We start from the raw sequence: 21,023 nt of genomic DNA, 5'->3' as shown, positions 1-21,023 counted from the left end.
CTATATTACATCTCTAGACAAACACTAAGTGCCATTATGTAATCATATCATCAGTGTGGTGTACTTTGTTAACATAGACTTGCTGACCCTGCCGCTATTGTGACTTTAATCATACAACTATCACTTTACCGTGCCATTTTTTGTCTACATGTTCTTATATAGTTTTTTATATTTAATATATATATATATATATATATATATATATATATATATATATATATATATATATATATATATATATATATATATATATATATATATATATATATATATATATATATATATTTATATTCCTATTCTATATTTAACTTTCTCTATGCATCTGTACTATTGCTCTTTTTCCCCTCTGGTGATCAATAAAGGTTTATCTGATGTTGTCTTATTTTAAAATGAAATACACATTTTAAAATACTATGTTACAAGTTAAAATCCTACTTTTAAATGTTCACTTGAAGTAAAAAAAAAAAAGTATTATCAGCAATTATATTCAGTGTGAAAATAATACATTTAATTTATAAGGAATATTTTGATAAGTATTTGTGTATTAACATGTAAGTAGTATTTTAATATTGTAGCTGGTTGAGGTGGAGCTAATTTTTTACTCATTTCTATAATGTTGGGTAGAAGAATCTATAAAAATGCACCTTATAGTTGGATCACATGTTTTTAGTGACATTTTCACCTGCAATACAAAAAAAACCCAGATACATGTAATGGAATGAAATATATGTAGTTGTGTAAAAATATTAAGCAGAAGGAAATACTAAATTAAAGTACCTCAAAGTAAATGTACTTGGTTACTTTCCACCATTGCAATAAAGTTTATTGAAAACCTTTTTGTACAATCTTTAGGGTAAGATAATAATAATTATCCATAATAGATATTGACTTGCTCGTTAACTCTTTTTTATAAAAAGAAAATACAATATTCACATTTTTAAAACTAAAATAAAATGCTGCTTTGTAAAATATAAAATCTGAGTATTTGATAAAATACTGCATTATAAAATGATATCTATGAGCATAAACGTTAACCCAACCTAACCCATACATACCCATACCCATACATTTCACAATATGCACAGGTCTACATGTGCTCATTAAAAAGGCATGATGTCCACTTATTTCTCATTTGTTCAATAATGTCCCTCGGTTTTGGCATGAGCCTCATCTTCTTGTATTATTTTGTTCCATGGGATGATCCTCGGCTTACAGCGCAGAAAGTACACATCTCATTATTATTATTGTTCATGTCACAGTAAGACATCAGTGCTTGTTTGTAAACATCATAACATTCATTTAAACTATAAAATGTCTCTGCAATCAGAGTCTCTGTCTCTCACTCCTCCTTTAGACTTCTGGCTGTTCTCAGGAGAGCCAGAGGAATAATGAAAGAGGCCGAAGTGAGGAAAAAGCAGATCTGAGCTCCAGCTATCCAGTAAACTGTGAAGAAAACACAATCGTTAATATCAGTACAAAGCACAGAGCTAAAGAAAAATGTATTTATACACAGTACATCAGTAGGTCAAATATGTCAAATTTCTGATTTTAGCAGCATTTGGTGCAATTACTGCCATCGGTCTTCCTTACCAGAGGATGCCAGAACCGGTCCCAGTGCTCTGGCTAAAGCGCCCAAACTACGCAGAATCCCCATCACTGTGCCCTTCTGATTGGCCGACCCTGGTCGGACATCCATAGCATATAATCAGCAACAGTGTGCACATTATAGTCTAATCAAAATAGTTTATAAGTTTCCATAAATATGAATTACTAATGAGGCTCACCGTGGTCAGAAACAAGCGTCGACAGGCATGGAACAACTATTGCAGCCGCTGTAACAACAATAAGTGACATGAAATGTAAACACAGGATACATCAGTATTTATTTTGAATATAAAAAAAAACATTTGAAAAGTACAACTTTTGCAAGCACTATGTAGTTTATCTATTTACACTATTAGATACTAAATATACAAACCACATGTTGACCGTGCACTTGAAAAGTCTTCTCAAAATGTTCTATGTGGTTTGGTATTATCGTTTTTACTGGCCTTTTTAAAAAATATGCATTTTATATCTCATATGCATTAAACCATTTTTTATCAATTACATTTCACTAATTTCACACATTCCTAGGTATGATAAAGGGTTTAACTTGTGTTAACATGACACACTATATAAAATGAGCTCACCAAATGAGTATAACGCCAAGCCGACGTAAAGCATTGTTATATTCCATGAGAGCCCGATGAGAATAAACGCTGGGATTAATGTTATGATTGCCTTAAAAAAAAAGAGAGAGACATTTTCAGTAAAGGATTGTGGTGCATCATGTCTTTTCAGCAGTGTAAAGAGTGTTTTTATTGTAAAGTTATTTGTGATGTAAACAGAAGGCGCTCTTACCACTTGAACAGCCTTGATATGCTGGCCAGGTTTGATTCTGCGAGCATAACCCCCCTGGATCAAAGCCATGATGACACCAATGAAGAAGAACATCTTTCCCTGCTGCATACTGGTGAGAGAAAAATGCTCTTAAAAATCACAGGGTTGCTGTTCAGGTGCGTTTACTGTAACTGATAGAGTATACAGCTTTATCTTTGACTTCATACCTTGTAAAGTGGAAGCGTTGGTGAGTCAGAAAACTCAGCGTGAACTCCAGACCAGAGAACAGGAAGAGGTAGCAGAAATAAACCAGGCCCAATGCTTGAAGTTTCTGCATTCCTGTAAAGACATTTTCAACTTTTATCTATCAGTGCGCCAAAGTTCATTCATGCTTTATAATGGGTCAAATCGGTGTAAGCTTCTGCCTCACAAAGGAATCCAGTATGTGCTGCACTCACGTTCTTTTGGAGGTGGATCTTTTGTTCTGGTAACAGCTGAAAAATGGAACAAAGATAACGGGTTCAGAAGGTCCCTGGAGGCCCCGAACCCTGAAGATGAAGCCTAGAATAAAACAAGAAAAAGTATCCGAAAGATTATCCGTCAAAAAAAGGTTTTCAGGCACAAAGGAAAACAAACTGATATTTGACTTTACCCCTGTGTTAATCATAGGCTACCAATTAGTGGGTTGTGATGATGTATTAACCATTTATTATCGTGTTGAATGAATGTTTTATGTTTGCCGTCACTTGATTTCTTACGTGAGCTTACATGTTAGACTCCTTCACATGTTTTACAAGGTACATTTATTTGTTATTTTACTACACAGGTTTGAACAATAAAATGTAAGTTGTAGCCCCTTCAGGATACACACACATATTTAATATACAAATATTTAAATTAGAATAAAATACATTAAAATAGAATAAAACAATATACAATTAATTATACAAATTCTTATATACATATATACCCAGATATATATATATTTCTTTACATATATGTATTATTGTATTTGTATAACACAAATATTTTCACTTATGTTGCCTGACTGGACCTCTTCTGTGTGGGCGCATACAGACTGTACAAGATTACTCACTCTTCTATTACCTGTGTAGTACTTGTTAGTGCAGGAAAATGTACACTGTTATTGTTATTAGGTCATAGAGTTTGGTTGCATCAGGTAATTACCAGCATAGCCCCACCCAGCTTCAGCCCGACAATTACTAATTACCTCCTAGAGTCTTGTCAGGAAGTTCCTGCTCCCTGCCAAGAAGTAGTCCGGCACAACACCCCACGTAAATTACACTTCGGTTTTTGTGCTAATTCACCAAACAAGATGTTAATTAGTGAGCTTCAGAGTTGCAAGTAGGCAGATTTAGTTAATTTTGGACGGAGCAAGGCAAGCTGTTTGCCCCTGTCTCTAGCCTCTATACTGAGCTAAGCTAAATAGAAGAGATAGTATATAAAATAGAAAGCGTTTATTGTGAATAAATGTAATTATTGTACTCAAATAAACGTAATTATTGCATTGGAATGTATCTTATTTTATTGCACAAGAAAGAATGTAATTATTGCATTAAAATAAATGTAATTATTGCTTCAGAATAAATGTAATTATTGCATTAAAATAAATGTAATTATTGCTTCAGAATAAATGTAATTATTGTACAAGTATGAATGTAATTATTGCACTCAAATAAACGTAATTATTGCATTGGAATGTATCTTATTTTATTGCACAAGAAAGAATGTAATTATTGCACTAGAAGAAATGTAATTATTGCATTAAAATAAATGTAATTATTGCTTCAGAATAAATGTAATTATTGCTTCAGAATAAATGTAATTATTGCTTCAGAATAAATGTAATTATTGTACAAGTATGAATGTAATTATTGCTTCAGAATAAATGTAATTATTGTACAAGTATGAATGTAATTATTGCACAGGAATAAATGTAATTTATTGCACAAGATCCAATAGGATTTAAAAAGGATTCAAATTGCATGTGAGAGGTCAGATGTGAGAGTGGTATCAATCCTCTCATCTAACTCGCACAACATGCTGCACAAAATCTTCTTTGAGTAAAACTGTGTGTGATTCAGTTTGTCAATTGGCAGTGTGAATGTTTCCACTATGTTTCCATAACAAACCTTGACATCCTTTGTGAGCGTCTCTGGCAACATGACCCATATAAAGAGCAGATCAGCCACACTGAAGGCCAAGGCGAGTAGAGCTGGAGTTTGGTAGAAGACGTTTCCTGTTCTGGAGCTGAGGGCAAAGTAGGCTCCCATCAGAGGGCCCACAGTGAAGCCCATGGAGAAGGCAATGCCGATCATAGCCTAGTGGTGATAATATTAAAGGTAGTTTTAACATTTAGGACATTTACTAGAAGGTCTAACCTAAACAAACACACTATTGGGTGTTTGTAGATGCCATATTTTAACAATACCTTTCATGTTATGGACAAAGAAAGTCTGTGCGTACCATTCCTCGGTTCCGTGCTTTCGGGCAAGGCAAGTCGGCCACGATGGCTGTGCAGAGGCTGACGTTGCCCTTACAAATGCCCCCAATTACTCGAAACAGCAGGAACATGCTGAAGCTTCGGGAAATGGCCCAGACTGCATACGAGGAGATCAGCCCTAACTGGAACACAAGGCACCCAATTAGATCTGAATGAATCAGGGCTGACGTTAAAAGCTGCGTGGTTTCTTTCTTCACAAGTGGAGTGTGAACTGTGCCAAGTGAATGACTCTAGTGGCTTGCACTGTGAAAGGATACTGAGGTTTATATTGCAAAGAAGTCATTCAAAAAGGTGTAATATGTCATTTTACTCACTGTGGTAAGAATGAGCAAGGGCCGCCTGCCATAGCGGTCTGACAGAGCTCCGGTTACAGGTGACGACAGGAACTGCAGCAGAGAAAACAGCGACCCGATCAGACCTGAGAGGCAAACCAAGCAGCACGTAAATTAATTAACTTTCTTTGCATTATTCAAATATTAATTGGTCATAGTGTCACAAAAGTTTGAGCTCCACATGAGTTACACTGAAGGTGAAATCAATCCAGTATACCTCCAAACAGGACACTGTTGTATTTCTTTTCCATAGGGATCCCCACACCCTCCCTGAACCAGTCCACAACACTCTGCAGAGACTGATATACACCATCCTGTCCAACAAGACACACAAACAACATCACACAGGGACAATACAAATACTTGTGAAGAGGTCCACTCAGCATGAGTGAGCATGCAGACTCACACACAGACACAGATCATGACTGCTGCTCTGATAACTCCTGAGTTGGTTTTCATGGAACAGATTCTTCACATAAAGCCTTCCTTTGTTCAACAGAGCATCACATTCTGCACATCATCTTTCAAAAACACACCATTCAAAATCCTTTATTTTATATTGCAAGGGAAATCTGCTATCCATATTTTCCAAATTCAAGCTGGTGAAAATATTGTCACAAGTGATATTTATGTCTCAAATTTACAGGCAATCAAATATAACTCAAATAAGGCTGTTTGAATCATCTTTTAAATCTCTTCTTAAAACACACTTTATCTGACGGTTTATCCTGATTTTACTTTTGTTTCAATAAAGAGCCAATGCATTTCAAACATGCATTTTAAGTCATTAAATTGCTGTAACAGAAAGTACCTTGTAGATGCTATTTATTGAAAAAACAAAACAAAACTAACCCCTGTTTGTGCATAATGGTCCAAAATCGAAGGCAGTAGAGGTAGAATCAATGTAAATCCCAGCAGGTCCAACAGCAGCGTGATAAACACAATGTTGATGACCTTTGACGAGAAGGAGCCGCCATTGTCTGCAGATTTGTTCATGGCTGACATTCCTCAGACTGAATAAGGTGATTCTTCTGTTCCTGTTTGGAAGTAAAACGCATATGGTATTTTTTAGAAGAGCAGCACTGACATGAACATAAAATCATAGTACATTTAAAGTGCATTAAACATGCCAAAAGGCCTGACTTTTAATCTTGAAGAACAGGAACAAGTAGACCCTTTGGGAAGTACCACAGTTACAAATAACAGCTTCGTTTTACAGGTCTGTTATTTCCAAATAACTTCCTTGAGAGCTTCCTAGAAAGAAATGTGTTGTTTGGAAATATTTGTACATTTCCTCAAAAGACATGCTTCTTTAAAACCCAGTAAAGTAAATATTCCACTCATTATTCATTTATTTTTGGAAAATGTATTCTCCATATATGTTGAATGTTGGATTGTAGTATTTTTTTAAAATATTATGTATTTTGTTGAATTTTTATCTAAACATTGTCACATTTTAGTCAACAAATCAAATAATTCCTTTATAAAAAAAATAACAGTAATAATAATAATAATAATAATAATAATAATAATACAAAATGCTAATCACATGTACATCCTACTTTAATATGCATCATAATCTAATCGAATTGACAAGAATCTAATATGTAGACACATTTTTACATTTGCACATGTCCAGTATAGGTTCTAATTAATTGCAATATCAACTGAACAGTCTCAATTGTCTCTGTAGTTAATTAGTACCACACTATAAAGTTATTTCCAGAAAACTTCTTATGAATCAACAGTAACATGTCAATTGTTTATTTTTATTGATTTTATTTTAATTTGTTTGTCAATGATAGGAAACTCTGGGACCTGTAAAATAAAGCATTGATACAGACAGTAAATTAGTCTGCAGATAATGGGATAGATTTTAGTAGGAACATTAACAGTTTCATCCCATATGCAGCTCAGTTAATCCCTGTGTAAAAATGTGAAAGTTATTCATATGACAAGGTGACTCTCCCATATGTAAACAAATAGATGTTTACAACAGTAGATGTCAGCCAATAAAGTTGCAATCAACTACATCTGCATTTACAACTTCTTACAGTAAGGCATCAGGAAAGACAGGAAAAAGGTGTAGCTCAAGGAGGAAGGAGGAAATAACTACTGAAAATGCTTAGATCAAAGTTGATCCCAGTCTGTAACTCCACAGTAAATGCACTGACAACACTTAAAACAAAGAAGAAGCAGGAATGAGTCCTAAAACTGTTGCTCGAATAAATAAAAACACATGTCCTACAAGTGGTTGCTTCCGCAGCGGAGTATGATATCGATCCGGCAGTGAGACTGTCCAACACTTATCAGCATCACTCTCCTCGGACACTGTAACACATTTAACCAAACCACAGAAACATTGAGCAGCTTCTTACTTACACTATCTCCGCAGACTCGTGGGTTGAATCACACCAGGTCACACTGAGGTCTACCTTCTCACTCTCTCCTCCATCAGTCCGGTATTATAAGTCCACACCAGGAAGCGGTGTCCTCTTACATTTGGATGACAAGATTGTGTCGTAACCGTATACAGACGAAAAAGCTGCGTTCAGGAGGTCACCGTAAACTCGTATTTCCGCCTTTCACACTCGTTCATGAGACGAGCCACCAGAGATGGAAATGGTAAGTACGTTTACGTCGAAATAGGAAGAAATTGTACTTTTGACTACATTTACATTTATCGGAGACATTACTAATTAAAAATGTTGGACAGAAAACATATATTTTGACTATCAGAGCAACTTAAAAAAATAAAAATCGTTTTCCATTCAAAAATATTCCGTGGCTCCAACTTCTCAAATGTGAAGATTTTCTGATTTTCCTTGGTTGCACAAAACAATCATTTTGAAAGCTTCACTTTGGATGTGATGCCATTTAATTATGATGGAGTTTTAACAAACCACACAATAGATCAAATATGAATCCATAATGAAAATAATCATTAGTTGCAGTTGAAAATAAGCTCCACCTCAGCCAGCTACAACAGAAAAATCATGCTTTTACATTAATACATGAGTAATAATAATCTAATATAGTCACAGGGGACGATTTTCTGCATTACTTTTACTTGTAATACTTTAAGTACATTTTCCAGATTATACTTGAATACGTTTACTTAAGTAACATTTTCAATGCAGGGCTTTAATTTGTAACAGAGGGTTATAGCACCAAGAGAAAGAGGACAGGAAAAGATAAATCAGGAGTGGCAATCACACTGTTTATTTACAAAAAAAGGAAACGATGTAGGACAAAAGAGTTAAAAAGTAAACAGAATGTATTATTTATATTGAATATCAAACACAATACCGTTATTGGTGAACACATTTACTTGTTAAGTGACAGTACGCAACAATTGGTCAAATACCCAACGGCACCTGAAGGCAGCACAGGCATTACCACAATCAGTGGTTTTAAGGTTGGTCTAGTAGTTCTTTACTGAACATGGATGATCCATATAACAATAGTTCAGTGTAAATATTTTTGCATGTTTTACAGTATTAATGAATAATATCTTCCTTCACATAAACAGCAGAAATACAAAACGTAAAAAACGAGGATTAGTCTTTAAACAAAACAAATCTAAAAAAGATCTTAATGACAACGTGTCACACAACAGACACCCTCTTGGCTCTGAAGTTTATTTTCTGAATCGTACAAATTAAATCCTACGCTTAACAGCGGTACCATAAAAACATTTCATTAGAAAAAGGGTTAAAATCAATAAAATATGAACAATTTAATTCTAACCAGGTTATACAGATTTACACAGTACAGTAAGAGGGTGGAGGACGGTTCATGAATACAAAATCTAGCTTCCCACCAACAACATCAAAAGTGTGAAGTGCTTGCTACCGTCCGCAACATAAAGACAAATGTTATATTCGATGTCGCATGACGTGACGCTCCAGTTCAGAGCTGTTCATGAGGTTTCGTCCACAAAACTCGCAGGTAAACGGCTTCTCCTCTGTAGCTGCTGGGGACAGGACTTCAGCAGCTCCATCCAGGACTGTGAGTGCATCTGAAGAACAAGAGACATTAACTGGTGTCACATGCAGTTTCCCAACGCAAACTAGGGCTGCAACCCACTATTCATCTGCTGTTTTCCCACCATTAAAAAAGGTTAATCTATATCCATATCTATAAATGTCATGAACATAGTGACAAACTGCTTGTTCTGGCTGTCAATAAGAACAGTAAAAGTATATTCAATTTATCACCATGTCAAATAGAAAAGTTGAGAAAAAGGACGAAACCCACACAGAGCTAATTAGATTATGTCAGATGAGACATGAACATCTTCACATTTGAAAAACTGGGAACTTGCAAATATTTAATTTCTTTGCATTAGAGCTTAAATGACTGATCAAAACAATCACAAGGGGGTTTCCAGGTTTAGTTTTTTTTAACCGTGTTCACTCGCATGCTGTCCTAATTTTGTCAAACATGCGTCATACTTGAAGATAAAAAGTTGAATTTAAGCAAAAAGGATTAAGGAGCTCGCTCATTAAATGTGTGATACTATGAGTGATTAAAATAACTATTGTTACTATACTAGCTCTATCTGAAACACTGGCAGTCACATCATTTGACTATTGTACCGTACATTAGAAGTATCATACAGACAGAAGAAGTAGCAGGTTTGTTGATTGATGCAGGGGGAATGTGATGAAACAGCTGCTTTTATGGAGAGTTGATGTTTGTTGACTTGAGCTGAAAACATTAGTCAATTAAATTAATCGGCAAAACTAATGTGCAACTATTTTTTATCATTAATTATTCATTTCAAAGTTCCTGCTCTCCCACTGTGAGAAGTTGATGCTTTTCTCTGTTTTACGTCATTGTAAACACCTTTGGACTGTTGTTCAAAGAAAACCAGATGAAAGCATTTGAACCATTAATGGATATAATGAGCTGATTAATCGATAGAGATAATAACCGTTAGTTCTTGCCCTTGCCACATCGTGATGCAGGGAAATGGTAACATATCCAGGCTGACGTGTGTCAATGCGTCGCTGGAGTGCAGGCTTACATAGAAAACAATGCGTGCAGGTGCTTTGCTGTCCATCAAAACTCATGTTCTGTCAATTATGTTTAGAATTATTTGTAGAATACTAATTGTGATCAATTCAGTAACTCACCTTCGGGCGCAAGTGGATTAGCAGCTTCCTTCCTCCCGTCACTCTCCTCATGTTTCTGATTGGTGCATCGGTTCTCGTCGTCTTCAGTGATCATCTCATCTTCTTTGTCCTGCTTTTGCTCCAGATGATGACTCTGATCTTTCTCCTTACAACCAAGAGGCTGCATTTCTTCTTTGAGATATTCCTTCTCTAGTACTGGCATGTCCTCGTAAGGGTCTCTTACCTCCGCAATCTTTTTGTACACTTGCTCATTATTGCAGTTTGGCAACGAGACGGCGGAGCTCTCTTTGTGGCTTAATTTAAGTTGTGCACACTTGGGCAAAAGAATAGAAAGGGCTGAAATAGCCTCCTTATTAACTAGATGTTCTGGCTCGTGTGCCAGAGGGATGCTGCCCTCTTCATCCAGCAATACCATCTCACTTCGAACATCATCTACAACCTCAGTCTCCATGTTCTTCTCAGTCTTAAATCTTGTATCCGGATCTGCATTCATGTGCGTCTTATGGATATGATGTAGTGTATTTTCTTCTACCCAAGCATTGATGTCCAATCTTTTATGCTGAGATGCTTTATCATGTGGATTAGGGGCCTGTGCTTTTTCAGCTATTTTGACACATGTTGTTGAGCTTCCCTCTGCTTCCGCATCTTTTTGTTTTCTGAATGTATTGCTGCTGTCCTCATTGTCTCTGAGTTTGGGTTGGGCCAGCAAAAACACAACTGCTCGTTCTTGTGGATCCTGCACATGCTTTTCTTGGTTTGGTTTTACATTCTCATACTGAAGGACCGACACAAAGCTCTTGGCAGAGCTTTTTTTATACTTGCCGTCCTCCCATTGCTTCGGACCTGCTTCCTCGGTCTGTAGTGTAATGTCCTCCCTCGTGGGATTTTCTGCCGGGTCCTTAGCTTGTGTCTTATGTGGAGCTTCATTACAGTCGGTAACAAACTCATCTGTTTCTACATCCTCGCTGTCGTTGTTGTGCTGCTCAAAGTTAGAAGACGGTTCTTCTTCCTGTTCTGGCATCGTACCAACCCTCGCCTGTAGCTGATGGAGGCTGACCTGACCCACAAGCTCATGATTCCTCACTACCTGCACAAACAAACAAACAAACAAACAAACAATCAAATAAATCAAATTACAAATAGACAAGAATCAGGAAACCTTTCCAGGAGCCCAGAAATCATGAACTCTCAGGGACCGGGGTTACTCAGTGTCTGGTTTTACATTAGTGATTAGTGATGGGGGGCTGCCCAGTGGGAATTAATTGCTTCTGTTGTTTGTTTTGGAGTGGTTGTTATTTTTTTGTATCGTTTCTTAGTTGTTCATATGATGTCGATTTATGTGTTTTTAAATTATTTATTTTTTACAAAGTGTGAGGTTTTATTTACCACAGCTGATCTTTAATCTCTGTAACCTGCACATCACTAGTGGCCTCCGCCCAGAAACTACGCATGGAATATGGCTTTTAGCTATAACTGGTACGATACATGTCTCCCGCATCGTTTCTGCTAAATAAACAATACAATAAAATAGAAAAGAAAAGGAGGTTTATATTTCTGAGCCATAATTCCCATTCTAGTACTCCACTGTGTGCTTATACACAACATCTATTTCTTGTCCGTCCAGTCCAAAAAGAGGAATCCCTATTCAGTTGCTCTTCCCGAGGTTCATTCCATTTTCTTAACAGAGATGTTATTCTCCGTTTCCTGCACAGGGACTACCCGATGTAAATCAATACTTATAGCTAACTCTGGTACAGATAAGAACCTGTGCACTTTGCCTGTCATATAAATATTTATTTTTAATAATGTTTCCCCGTTAAAGGTTGTTTATTGGGGAGTTTGGTCTTCTATCCGAATCGAGGGTCTAAGGACAGAAGGTGTTGGACACTGTACAGATTGTAAAGCCGCTTGAGGCAAATGTGTGATATTGGGCTATAGAAATGAAACTGACTCCACTTGCGATTTGCAGTGCTGGATATTAAACTCATTGGCACAAACGTTGTGGCTGCAACAACAGTGAGTAACTCTTATTTTCTATAATGCATTTTTACAATGGCTACTGAAAGTGTGTCACAAAAGAAGCGGTCTGTAATGCCCTTTACTTTTTCCAAACTCCAGTACATTGAAAGTGGAGCATTTAAAAATTCCTTTGATGCATTGAGGGTTTCAGTAACAAATCCTCACCTGATGCTTATCACTCAGGTGTGCCTCCAAGTCGCTCAGCCGAGTGCAGTCGAAGTAGCACAGCCGACACTTGTAGGGTTTGATGTCATCGTGCTTGGTCATGTGCATACGCAGGTTTTCAGAACTTCCACTCGTGAAAGTGCATTTGTGACAGCGGAAGACGATGCCTTGAAGGCACCGCGATAGCTTCGAGCGACGTATCTCTATTGGCACAACGCGTTCCTCTGAAAGCGAAAGAAACAAAAACACTGAACATAACGTGTCGGGTGAGGATGTGAGTGGGAACATGAATTCTGACAAGCATCTAACCCACCACGGTGCAAGACGATGTGATCGATCATGTTATTCTTGTTCTTGGTCTGGTAGAGGCAGAAAGGGCAGCGGAGGTCTTTTTGATGACTCGGTTCTGACTGGCATGTCGAGTGACCCGTCTTCATGTGCATCTCCAGGGTTTTCCTAATAAAAAGACAGGAGATTGAGGAGTAGAAAAGACATAAAACAGATTTTTAACGTAAACATAAAGACTCACGGTGGTTGTCACTTACCTTAAACCAGAGAAAAAGCTGCAGTCCTTACACCTGAAGATCTTCTTTCCATGGCGATTTAGGTAGTGTCGTCGCATACTAGACAGGTGTCCAGTGTTGAAATTGCAGAACTCACAGTGAAGAAGACAGTCATCAGGTAATGTGGATTCTTGCCTATTAGTTTTCGTCAGAGCATCAGCCTGTGCCATAAAGCTATAATGGTTCAACTGCCGCTGCACATCTGGGGGCTCTAAGTACAGCGACTCTGTCAAAACACAACAAATAACAGTCTCATACCCAATAATGCCAAAAGTGTGTAACTGATATACATTTTGTTAGGTACATTATGATATATAAAAGACAATAGGGATGACTTGCTTTCAGTAATTTCAGGTTCAATGCAATAGTTCAATTCCTCTGATGAACTTAAAGGCTCCTTGTCGGCCCTCTGCTCATCTTGGTTGTCAGTCTCATCAGGATCCGCAATGTCATCTAAGCATCAGCAGCGGTACGAACATGGAATGAAAGACAGTAAAACTTGCAACGTCACAATAAATAAGTGCCGTTTAATCTGCGCAGTGACGTGGATTATTATCATACGGAACACAATATCTGGGTTTAACATTTATAGTTAGGACAACAGAGAATATGCAACACCCACAATCTCTGCTTGTATTGTTGTTTTGCTGGAAATGTACAACATTCAGAGGTGTTAGTTAAAGACAGAGGCGGCTATGAAAGAACAATATGCCTGCGACTAGGACTGAACGTCATCTTTTTTACATTCAAAGCTTCTAGAGAGGTTTTCAAATGAAGCTTGAATGGTTTTTTTTCTGGTCTTCAATACAACTTTTAAACTAAACGTAACCACATTATTGAATGTTGGGTAATGGTGCGTTATATACAGGTGACTCACCTTTATGCGTTTTCATAAAATGGCTCCTCCACAGGCCCATGACGGTCGTCCGATAGGAGCAGAAACTACACAGGAAGGGCTTTATAGTCCCGATTTTGTACAGGACGTATTTGTTAATGCTGTTGAGATGATAAAAAACAAAACATTCAGGCGGATATAATCACCGTTAGCTCATCAATAACTAAATCAAGGTTGGGTGTTCTGGACATCTAATTTGTGTAATGTATGGTTCATTTAATACATTTAAAGTATTAACAACACTGTATCAAGGATACTGTGATAGTATTAATAAGCTCTGTAAAGCACTTGAATGTGTGCAAAGGAAGCAAACTGGAGAGCTCTCATGGAAATAAGTGTGTTTTCTTTATTGTTTTGAAAGGCTAATATTGTAAATGACAGTATGGTGAACAACATCAAATGCCGATTGAATCATCCTTTTTTCTTTTGGCCCCAATAACTATCTCCAAACCACAAAATGACTTCTTACTCGTGTTTTAAAACTGAGGTAGGCAGGTTGTCCAGCTTCTTGATGGCTGCCACGGCTGCATGGCTGCGCTCATGCGAACGCAAACCTTTCAGTGACATGAATGTCCGCCGACACTGTCTGCAAGTGTGTTCTCTCGATTTCAGCTGTGGTTGCTCTTCATCAGCTGGATTTGAAGGTGACGACAGAGGACTCAGCGGCAAAGTGAAGGTCTGTACTGGCGCCACGTTCCACTGGGACAGTTCCTCAACACTTTCTAACATGAGAAGCTCATCTTGCCTACCGAGCTGAAAATGAAACACATTAGAAGTCAACAAAGTGTATGCAAAGCACGTAGCCAAAGATCGAAAAGTGTGAATATCGGCAGTCAACCTACTTTGACGGATTTGGCCTCTGGTGTTGTCGTAATGACAGGTGATGCCGTTGTCATCGCGGCGTTTGCCCTCTTTATGTCCCTCTCTCTGTGGCAATCCAGGTGATACCACAGCTTTCTAATCCCATTCATTTGTTTGTTGCAGTGGACACACCTGTAAAGACCTGTGCTACCCTTCTTTGATCCTTGTGATAACACAGTGAAGTCAATGCATTTTGAGCTATGACACGTAGCATAGTGGGCAACAAGCAGCTGAGTTGATTCAAACATCAACTCCGGACACTTCTTACATGTGAGGGTTGCACCTTCCTCACATTCAGCTCCAGGCAGTTGGCTGGCATTGTTGAGTTTATATTTGCCATAATTCTCGAGAAGCTTGCGTGTGACAGGAGCATCCAATTTGTGAGTATTTTTGTAGTGACATTGCAGGTATCTTCGATAGTATGCTTTGTAGGAACACATGTGGCACTTGTACGGTATGCTGGATTCACACGTCTTCGGAGTGTCGAGGTCGCGGCTGAAGCCCATTTCTGTGGCGCTCACTGCTGCATTGTTTTTTAAATCCATCAACTCTGAGCCATGAGAGCCGTGATCAGGTCGTTCAGAAGCTCTGGGCTCGGCACCATCGTGGTCCGTCACATGGTGGACTTTCAGTTTCCTCAATGATGCAAAGATTTGTGGGCACATTTTACATATGTACCCTCTCTCATTAAAACCTGAGCCAATGGTACAGCCCACCATGTTGTTCACAAGCACTACATCCGTTTGAAGTTCATCTGCCCTGGCTATGATGTCTGGATGCTTCATTTGGCAGTGAGTGAGAGTGCCGTGGTAGCTGGCATTCACATAGGGACAAGTTGGACACCTGTACACCATTTTTTTGGTTTGCTCCGCCGTCGTGCTAGATTCAAATGCCTCACCAGTGTTTTCTTGTTGCCTGAGTTAAAGGGTCGTGAGATGTGGGCTCTGGCTTCTCGTCGGCCTTCTTGTATACCGGTGCAAAGTATTCTAAGAAGCTGTCCCTTCCGTGTTTATTAAAATAATGGCTTCTTAGACGCTTTTTTGTGAAATAGGAATTGGAACACAAGATGCACTTGAACACAGATTCCTGAACCTTGGCAGCAGGCGCCTTCCTGTGGTGAACGAGCATGTGTCGACCGAGCGCAAGTTTTGTGCTGCAACAGTAAGCACAGAACTGGCACCTAACCACTGCATACACTTTCTTACTTAAAAAGGAAACCTGTGATACTGGTAGCCGATTGCTTAGAGTCCTATATTGTTTTAGTTTGCTCACAGCTGATGGTGTGGGCGTCTCCGTATGCTCCTTCTCGCAGTGCTTTTTCAGCTTCTCCAGCGTTGAGCAGATGTGTGGGCAGTCTAAACACATGTAGCCACTAATTTTCAAATTCCCAGGATTGCCGGGACCTTTTCTTTTCAAACAGTCATCCCAGTTGGATAAATGTGCTTCATCCAAATGAAAATTGTCCGCCCTGGATTCGAGGGCAGGATGCATCATCTGGCAGTGAGTGAGAACTCCTTGATAATTGGTATTCACGTAGCTACAATGTGGACACTTAAAGACATACATGCGTGTTTGGATTTGCTCTTGCGGTTCCTCTGCGTTTTCATTTACAGCTTCATGGTGTTTCATTCCACAGTGAGTGTTGAGACCGTGCTGGGTGTAAAACTTTGATGGGCAGTTAGGGCACGTGAGCATTTCGGAAGATGCTGTTTCTTCAGGAGACAAACCAGGTGAATCATCAAATTCAAGAGGTACCTGGTAGGTTTCGAATGACCCAGACAATTTATTGTGGTCTTCCACCAGCCTGCTCGCACTTGGTCTCTTGTTTTTGACGACACCCAGGACCGAGCCGTCTTCTTTCACAGACCACGGATGAACGTCACGGTAGTGGCGTGCGAGGATTGACAATGAGCTGCCTTTAAATGAACATGCTCTGCACGAATAAGTCTTGCTTTCGTTTTGTCCAGGTTTCTGAGATGGTGATCTGCCATCCGTGTCATCGCTGTGATTTATTTGAGGTTTCTTCCTTTTAGGAAGTTTGGGACCGACATACAACTGATTAGTCACGTAATCAAGGCTCGGCTTACGTCCTGGGTGTTGCTCATGGTAGTGTTCATAAACTACTGCTGCATCTTTGTGAGAGAAAACACACATGTCACAGTGATACCCCGTCTGCAAAGATCCTTGTTTGTAACACTTTCTCAAAACATTCGAGACCGTGCGGTTTGCCCTGTGGACTTTCCATATATGCCTCTTCAAAACACACACATATTGAGTGCTGTATGCGCATCTATAGCACTGAAGGGTCCTCTGTGTTTGTGAGGGTGTCACTGAGGGTGCGGCTGAAACTGAGACGGATTTGCCAAGCTTTTCTGCTTTTTTATTTTCCTTTACTTTGAAATGATCGACTTCTTGATTTGCAGTTGTTTTTAGGTGCGATTTCTGAGTCTTTTCACGAACCACAGAGGTATACAGACAAACTTGTTCGCCCGTAACCATAAATCCCCGATGTCTTTTGACGTAATGCCGCAGTACATACTCCTTAGTACACTGCCTATAGTTGCAAAAGTGGCAGAAGAACATATCTTCATCGCCCTCATTTATAAGAGGGAGAGGTAGACGTGTAGAGAAGGGGAAGTCCTTTGCTTGAGATTTAGATTTTTCAATTTCATCCCGAATCAAAGCTGTATGTTCAAGAGTGCGTTCCCTGCTGTAATGTAGACTTCGGTGAATTTTGCAATGATGGTTTGCTACACCTTTTACAGATGGATTTCCATAGTTGCATTTCTGGCAGTAAAACAAGTTTTCTGCACACGCATAAACATTCTCTTCTTCATGTTGAACTTTTTCACTATATACTTTAACTTGTTTATTAGTTTTAGTATTTGAAGATTTAGTACTTGGGGAGGCCTCAGCTTCACTTTGAAGTTTATTTTTCTGCACCTCAGCACTATAACTTAAGATCTCTTCAATACATGTTAGTGCATGCACAGCATGTTTTGCGTTATGATGACCAACAACGCTTTTGATGTTGGTGCTTGAATAACTGCAAAACTGGCAGTAGAACAATTTAATAGGTGAAATGCGGGTTAAACTTTCCCTTTCTCTCATTCGTTTTGAAGGCGACCGCTTGCCTTTATTTCCGTCTTCCGCAGATTCCGCTTTCATAGTTTTGGGAGACTCTGAATGAGTCTTAGAATCTTCTGCTGCGTGCTTACGCTGTGACAGCTCAGCTTTGTCTTTTGTTTTCTTAAAAGTATCTGAGATGTTCATTTGATGTGCAGATGTTCCAGTGATTGCCACAGGGTTTGGAGTCTTATCTGGAATCTTCTGTGATGTTCTATGTGACGTGACATGAGCTGACTTGATTTTGTCCATTGTAACTTCTTTACCGGGATGGCTTTTTTGGTAGTGGACATGCATAACAACAACTGACTTATGACTAAACTTGCAGGTGTTGCAATGATAGAAGCCCACATCTGCTCCAGGGGAGATGGGATGTTGGGGTGAGGGTGGATTTTTGACTTCCTTATTTGATGAACAGGCACTCTCAGGAGAAATCCCTCCTCGTCTTTCTGGACCGAGTGCTTTTTCACATTTGTTCGACTGAGATGATCCTTCATGGCATCCAGTCGCCGAATATCTGCAGTACATCAAGGAATTATCCACCGCATGTATTAGGTGATTTTTCTTGTAATGTTTTTTCAAAGCCTTCAACACATCGGTGGTAAACGGAAGCTTCTTTTCTCCTTCATCTTCACTAAAGTCAAATGAGATCTCTGTGTTGCTCGATGGTTGCTGTTTACTTGCGCTTGCTTCCTCCGGGGGCTTCGTCTCGTTGTCTGACTTTGCTTTTTTAGCAGGAGGACTTTTTGAGCTTTCATTGTTGGTCCTCTTGCCAGCGTTGCTAGGAACTGTCTCTTTTGATTGTTCCTTGGGCTTTGGTGGTCTCAGGTCAGTATTTAAAAGGTGGTCATCTAGCAAAAAACGTTGAGACACATGGGTGATATCAATCAAGGACTTTGCAGTGACTTTAAACACACCACTACTGTTTGGGCTAGAGCTTGAGGGAGATTCTTGCAAAATGATGGTTCCTTTGGTGCTGTCTGGAAGCTCTGAGCTATCAGCTAACTTCACTGCGGGTTTCACATTTGGTCCAGATGTTGCCACAAAGTACTTGGTAATTGTTTGCAATGGCCTCTTGTATGTCTTCAGATCTTTTGACGAAACAATTGCGTACTTAGAATTTGAGGTAGACATAACTGAAAAAGAGGGGGTAGTCTCTTTTGCTCCTGCAGCTCCACTGTGCTGGTTTGTTGAGATGACAGTTATCTTGGCCCCTGGGTTTAGATTTCCTATCACATTCTGATCTTCTAATTTTTTGTGACATTGTTTGTCATGATCGTTTAAAACATCCCAACTACACGCTATAAAATCACAGTGCTGGCATTGAAAATCATCTCCTGAACGTGTACAGTTGTTGTCAGTGTTGGCTTTGTTATTACCAGGGTATTTCAAACCAGCCTCTTTGAGAGCAGCATCTACATCAAAGCCATGCACCGTGTTGAGGTGTTCAAAAAGGTAGACCTTGGATTTGAAGAGGAGAGGACAGTGACAACACTGGAAAGACTTGATTGTGGATTCTTGAGGGATAACTTGATTCTCTGTCATGTGGCCAGATGAGGAAAAGTTAATTGAATCTGAGGGGGTAAATAACAGATAATGTTGAATAAAACTCAACTTAATTTCATGCACTACATTCAAACATTGTCAGAAAATTGACTGGGATAAATACCTTGTTGCATCTTGCATTCCTCTCCAAACACAGCCTCACACATGAAGACGCAGCTGTGACTCACCTAGAGGATTGAAAACATACATTATTGCATTGCTTCAGGTACAAAACCAGCCACATATATATGATTGCTACTTTTTTTTTTGTACCATTGTTAAAGTGCACTGCTGAGGGTTTCTACAGGAGTTTTAAAATGAAATATTGACAACAAGATATATACTGCACCACTTTGGTAATAAAGGAAAATAAATGAAACAGCATTACAACAATGTCAGTAGAAACAACTTGGGACCTCAGTCCGGTATGTTCAACAGGAAGGAAACGTAAGGCGAGTCCAGCAGCCCCTTTACAGGCAAACCTGGCACGAACTCTTTCAACAACCCAATCAAAAGACAAAGTGGACAAAAACAACTTACTAAAATACTCAGTGGATTCAAATAATGTACTCACTTAGGTCGACAAATCCCGGACTATGTTTATATTGCAATATTTTGAATCGCTGATGTTGATAATGTTAGGAGACGATACATTTCCGCCATTTTTCCCGCGAGTACAACTCTCTCTGGCTTGTGCTTCCGCTCCAACAACAAACACATCATTGGATTTCACTTCACTTCCGCCGACAGTCACTTAACCTTCAAAACAAAACGAGTTAGAAGCGCTGTGCGCAAACAAAGGGCACTCAGTTTCACGAAATGCGTTAAGAGGAGACTCTGGTCTAAAGTCCCTGATGAAACATTAAATTAATTTACCAGCCACTCAATTTCAGAGGCTACATGCTCGTATTAGCCCAAAGTACCTCGAGGTGGCGTTATTTCTGACAGATCCTTTGGGATCTTCGACCTTTTGAAAAGAAAATCACACCAAACACTCGTGCTTTAATTGTGCAACCAGATTTAAATTTGACCGGAAGTACTTAGATTTCGCGTATCCCCTTTTTTTCTAAATCTTTTCCATCCATTGTGGTAGGCCTCTGTTTAATGTTTCAGTATTACAAGCGACCTAATATATTTATTAACAAGTCATAAGTGAGCCATGAAATTACCCCCCCCCCCCCCCCCCCTCCCTATTCTCACTACTTTGCGTTGATAACATTTCCCCTACTGATAAGTATGACCAACTTTGTTAGTAAAACTTTGGTAACAGCCCAGACACACTGACAACATTTGGGTTTTTTTTACTCTATTTTCCGTTGGCCGTGCGTTATCTACTTAATAAACCCATCTTATATATGTTATTAATTGTACCGTGATTTAGCAGCCAACGTGATATATTGACCACAACATATTTGAGAAAGCATACAAGAAATACTGATGGATGTAAATTATTAATTTAAAATACGTTAC

General features: G+C 38.9%; 3 protein-coding genes across 5 annotated transcripts; all 3 read right to left on the bottom strand.

The window, feature by feature from the left end:
* Nucleotides 1-790: 790 nt before the first annotated feature.
* On the bottom strand, nt 791-7,758 carry LOC115013099 (major facilitator superfamily domain-containing protein 10). Its single transcript, XM_029439096.1, has 13 exons — nt 7,621-7,758; nt 6,091-6,275; nt 5,456-5,552; nt 5,221-5,324; nt 4,870-5,028; nt 4,536-4,724; nt 2,841-2,943; nt 2,610-2,721; nt 2,404-2,512; nt 2,193-2,283; nt 1,785-1,832; nt 1,591-1,680; nt 791-1,443 (listed from the first exon to the last, which is right to left on the bottom strand). The coding sequence occupies exons 2-13, from the start codon at nt 6,241-6,243 to the stop codon at nt 1,340-1,342; spliced, it is 1,359 nt and encodes a 452-aa protein (XP_029294956.1). The 5' UTR covers nt 6,244-6,275; nt 7,621-7,758; the 3' UTR covers nt 791-1,339.
* Nucleotides 7,759-8,435: 677 nt separating this feature from the next.
* LOC115013081 (zinc finger protein 462-like) lies at nt 8,436-15,883 on the bottom strand. Of its 2 annotated transcripts, none has more exons than XM_029439063.1 (9): nt 14,864-15,883; nt 14,491-14,774; nt 14,004-14,122; nt 13,466-13,579; nt 13,109-13,352; nt 12,877-13,019; nt 12,564-12,787; nt 10,380-11,466; nt 8,436-9,259 (listed from the first exon to the last, which is right to left on the bottom strand). In XM_029439063.1, exons 1-9 carry the CDS (start codon nt 15,734-15,736, stop codon nt 9,117-9,119), a joined length of 3,231 nt encoding a protein of 1,076 aa, XP_029294923.1. In that variant the 5' UTR covers nt 15,737-15,883; the 3' UTR covers nt 8,436-9,116. The 2 variants fall into 2 exon arrangements, with proteins under 2 accessions (XP_029294923.1, XP_029294924.1); XM_029439064.1 differs by lacking the exon at nt 8,436-9,259 and adding an exon at nt 9,340-9,951.
* Nucleotides 15,749-20,575, bottom strand: LOC115013076 (zinc finger protein 462-like). 2 transcript variants are annotated; one of them, XM_029439051.1, is made up of 4 exons: nt 20,477-20,575; nt 20,128-20,312; nt 19,678-19,741; nt 15,749-19,582 (listed from the first exon to the last, which is right to left on the bottom strand). In XM_029439051.1, exons 3-4 carry the CDS (start codon nt 19,718-19,720, stop codon nt 15,777-15,779), a joined length of 3,849 nt encoding a protein of 1,282 aa, XP_029294911.1. In that variant the 5' UTR covers nt 19,721-19,741; nt 20,128-20,312; nt 20,477-20,575; the 3' UTR covers nt 15,749-15,776. The 2 variants fall into 2 exon arrangements, with proteins under 2 accessions (XP_029294911.1, XP_029294910.1); XM_029439050.1 differs by lacking the exons at nt 20,128-20,312; nt 20,477-20,575 and adding an exon at nt 19,827-19,911.
* Nucleotides 20,576-21,023: the final 448 nt, after the last annotated feature.

The sequence above is a fragment of the Cottoperca gobio genome, chromosome 9, assembly GCF_900634415.1.
Source record: "Cottoperca gobio chromosome 9, fCotGob3.1, whole genome shotgun sequence".
Lineage (NCBI taxonomy): Eukaryota > Metazoa > Chordata > Actinopteri > Perciformes > Bovichtidae > Cottoperca > Cottoperca gobio.
This window is presented reverse-complemented; position numbering and strand designations above follow the sequence as displayed.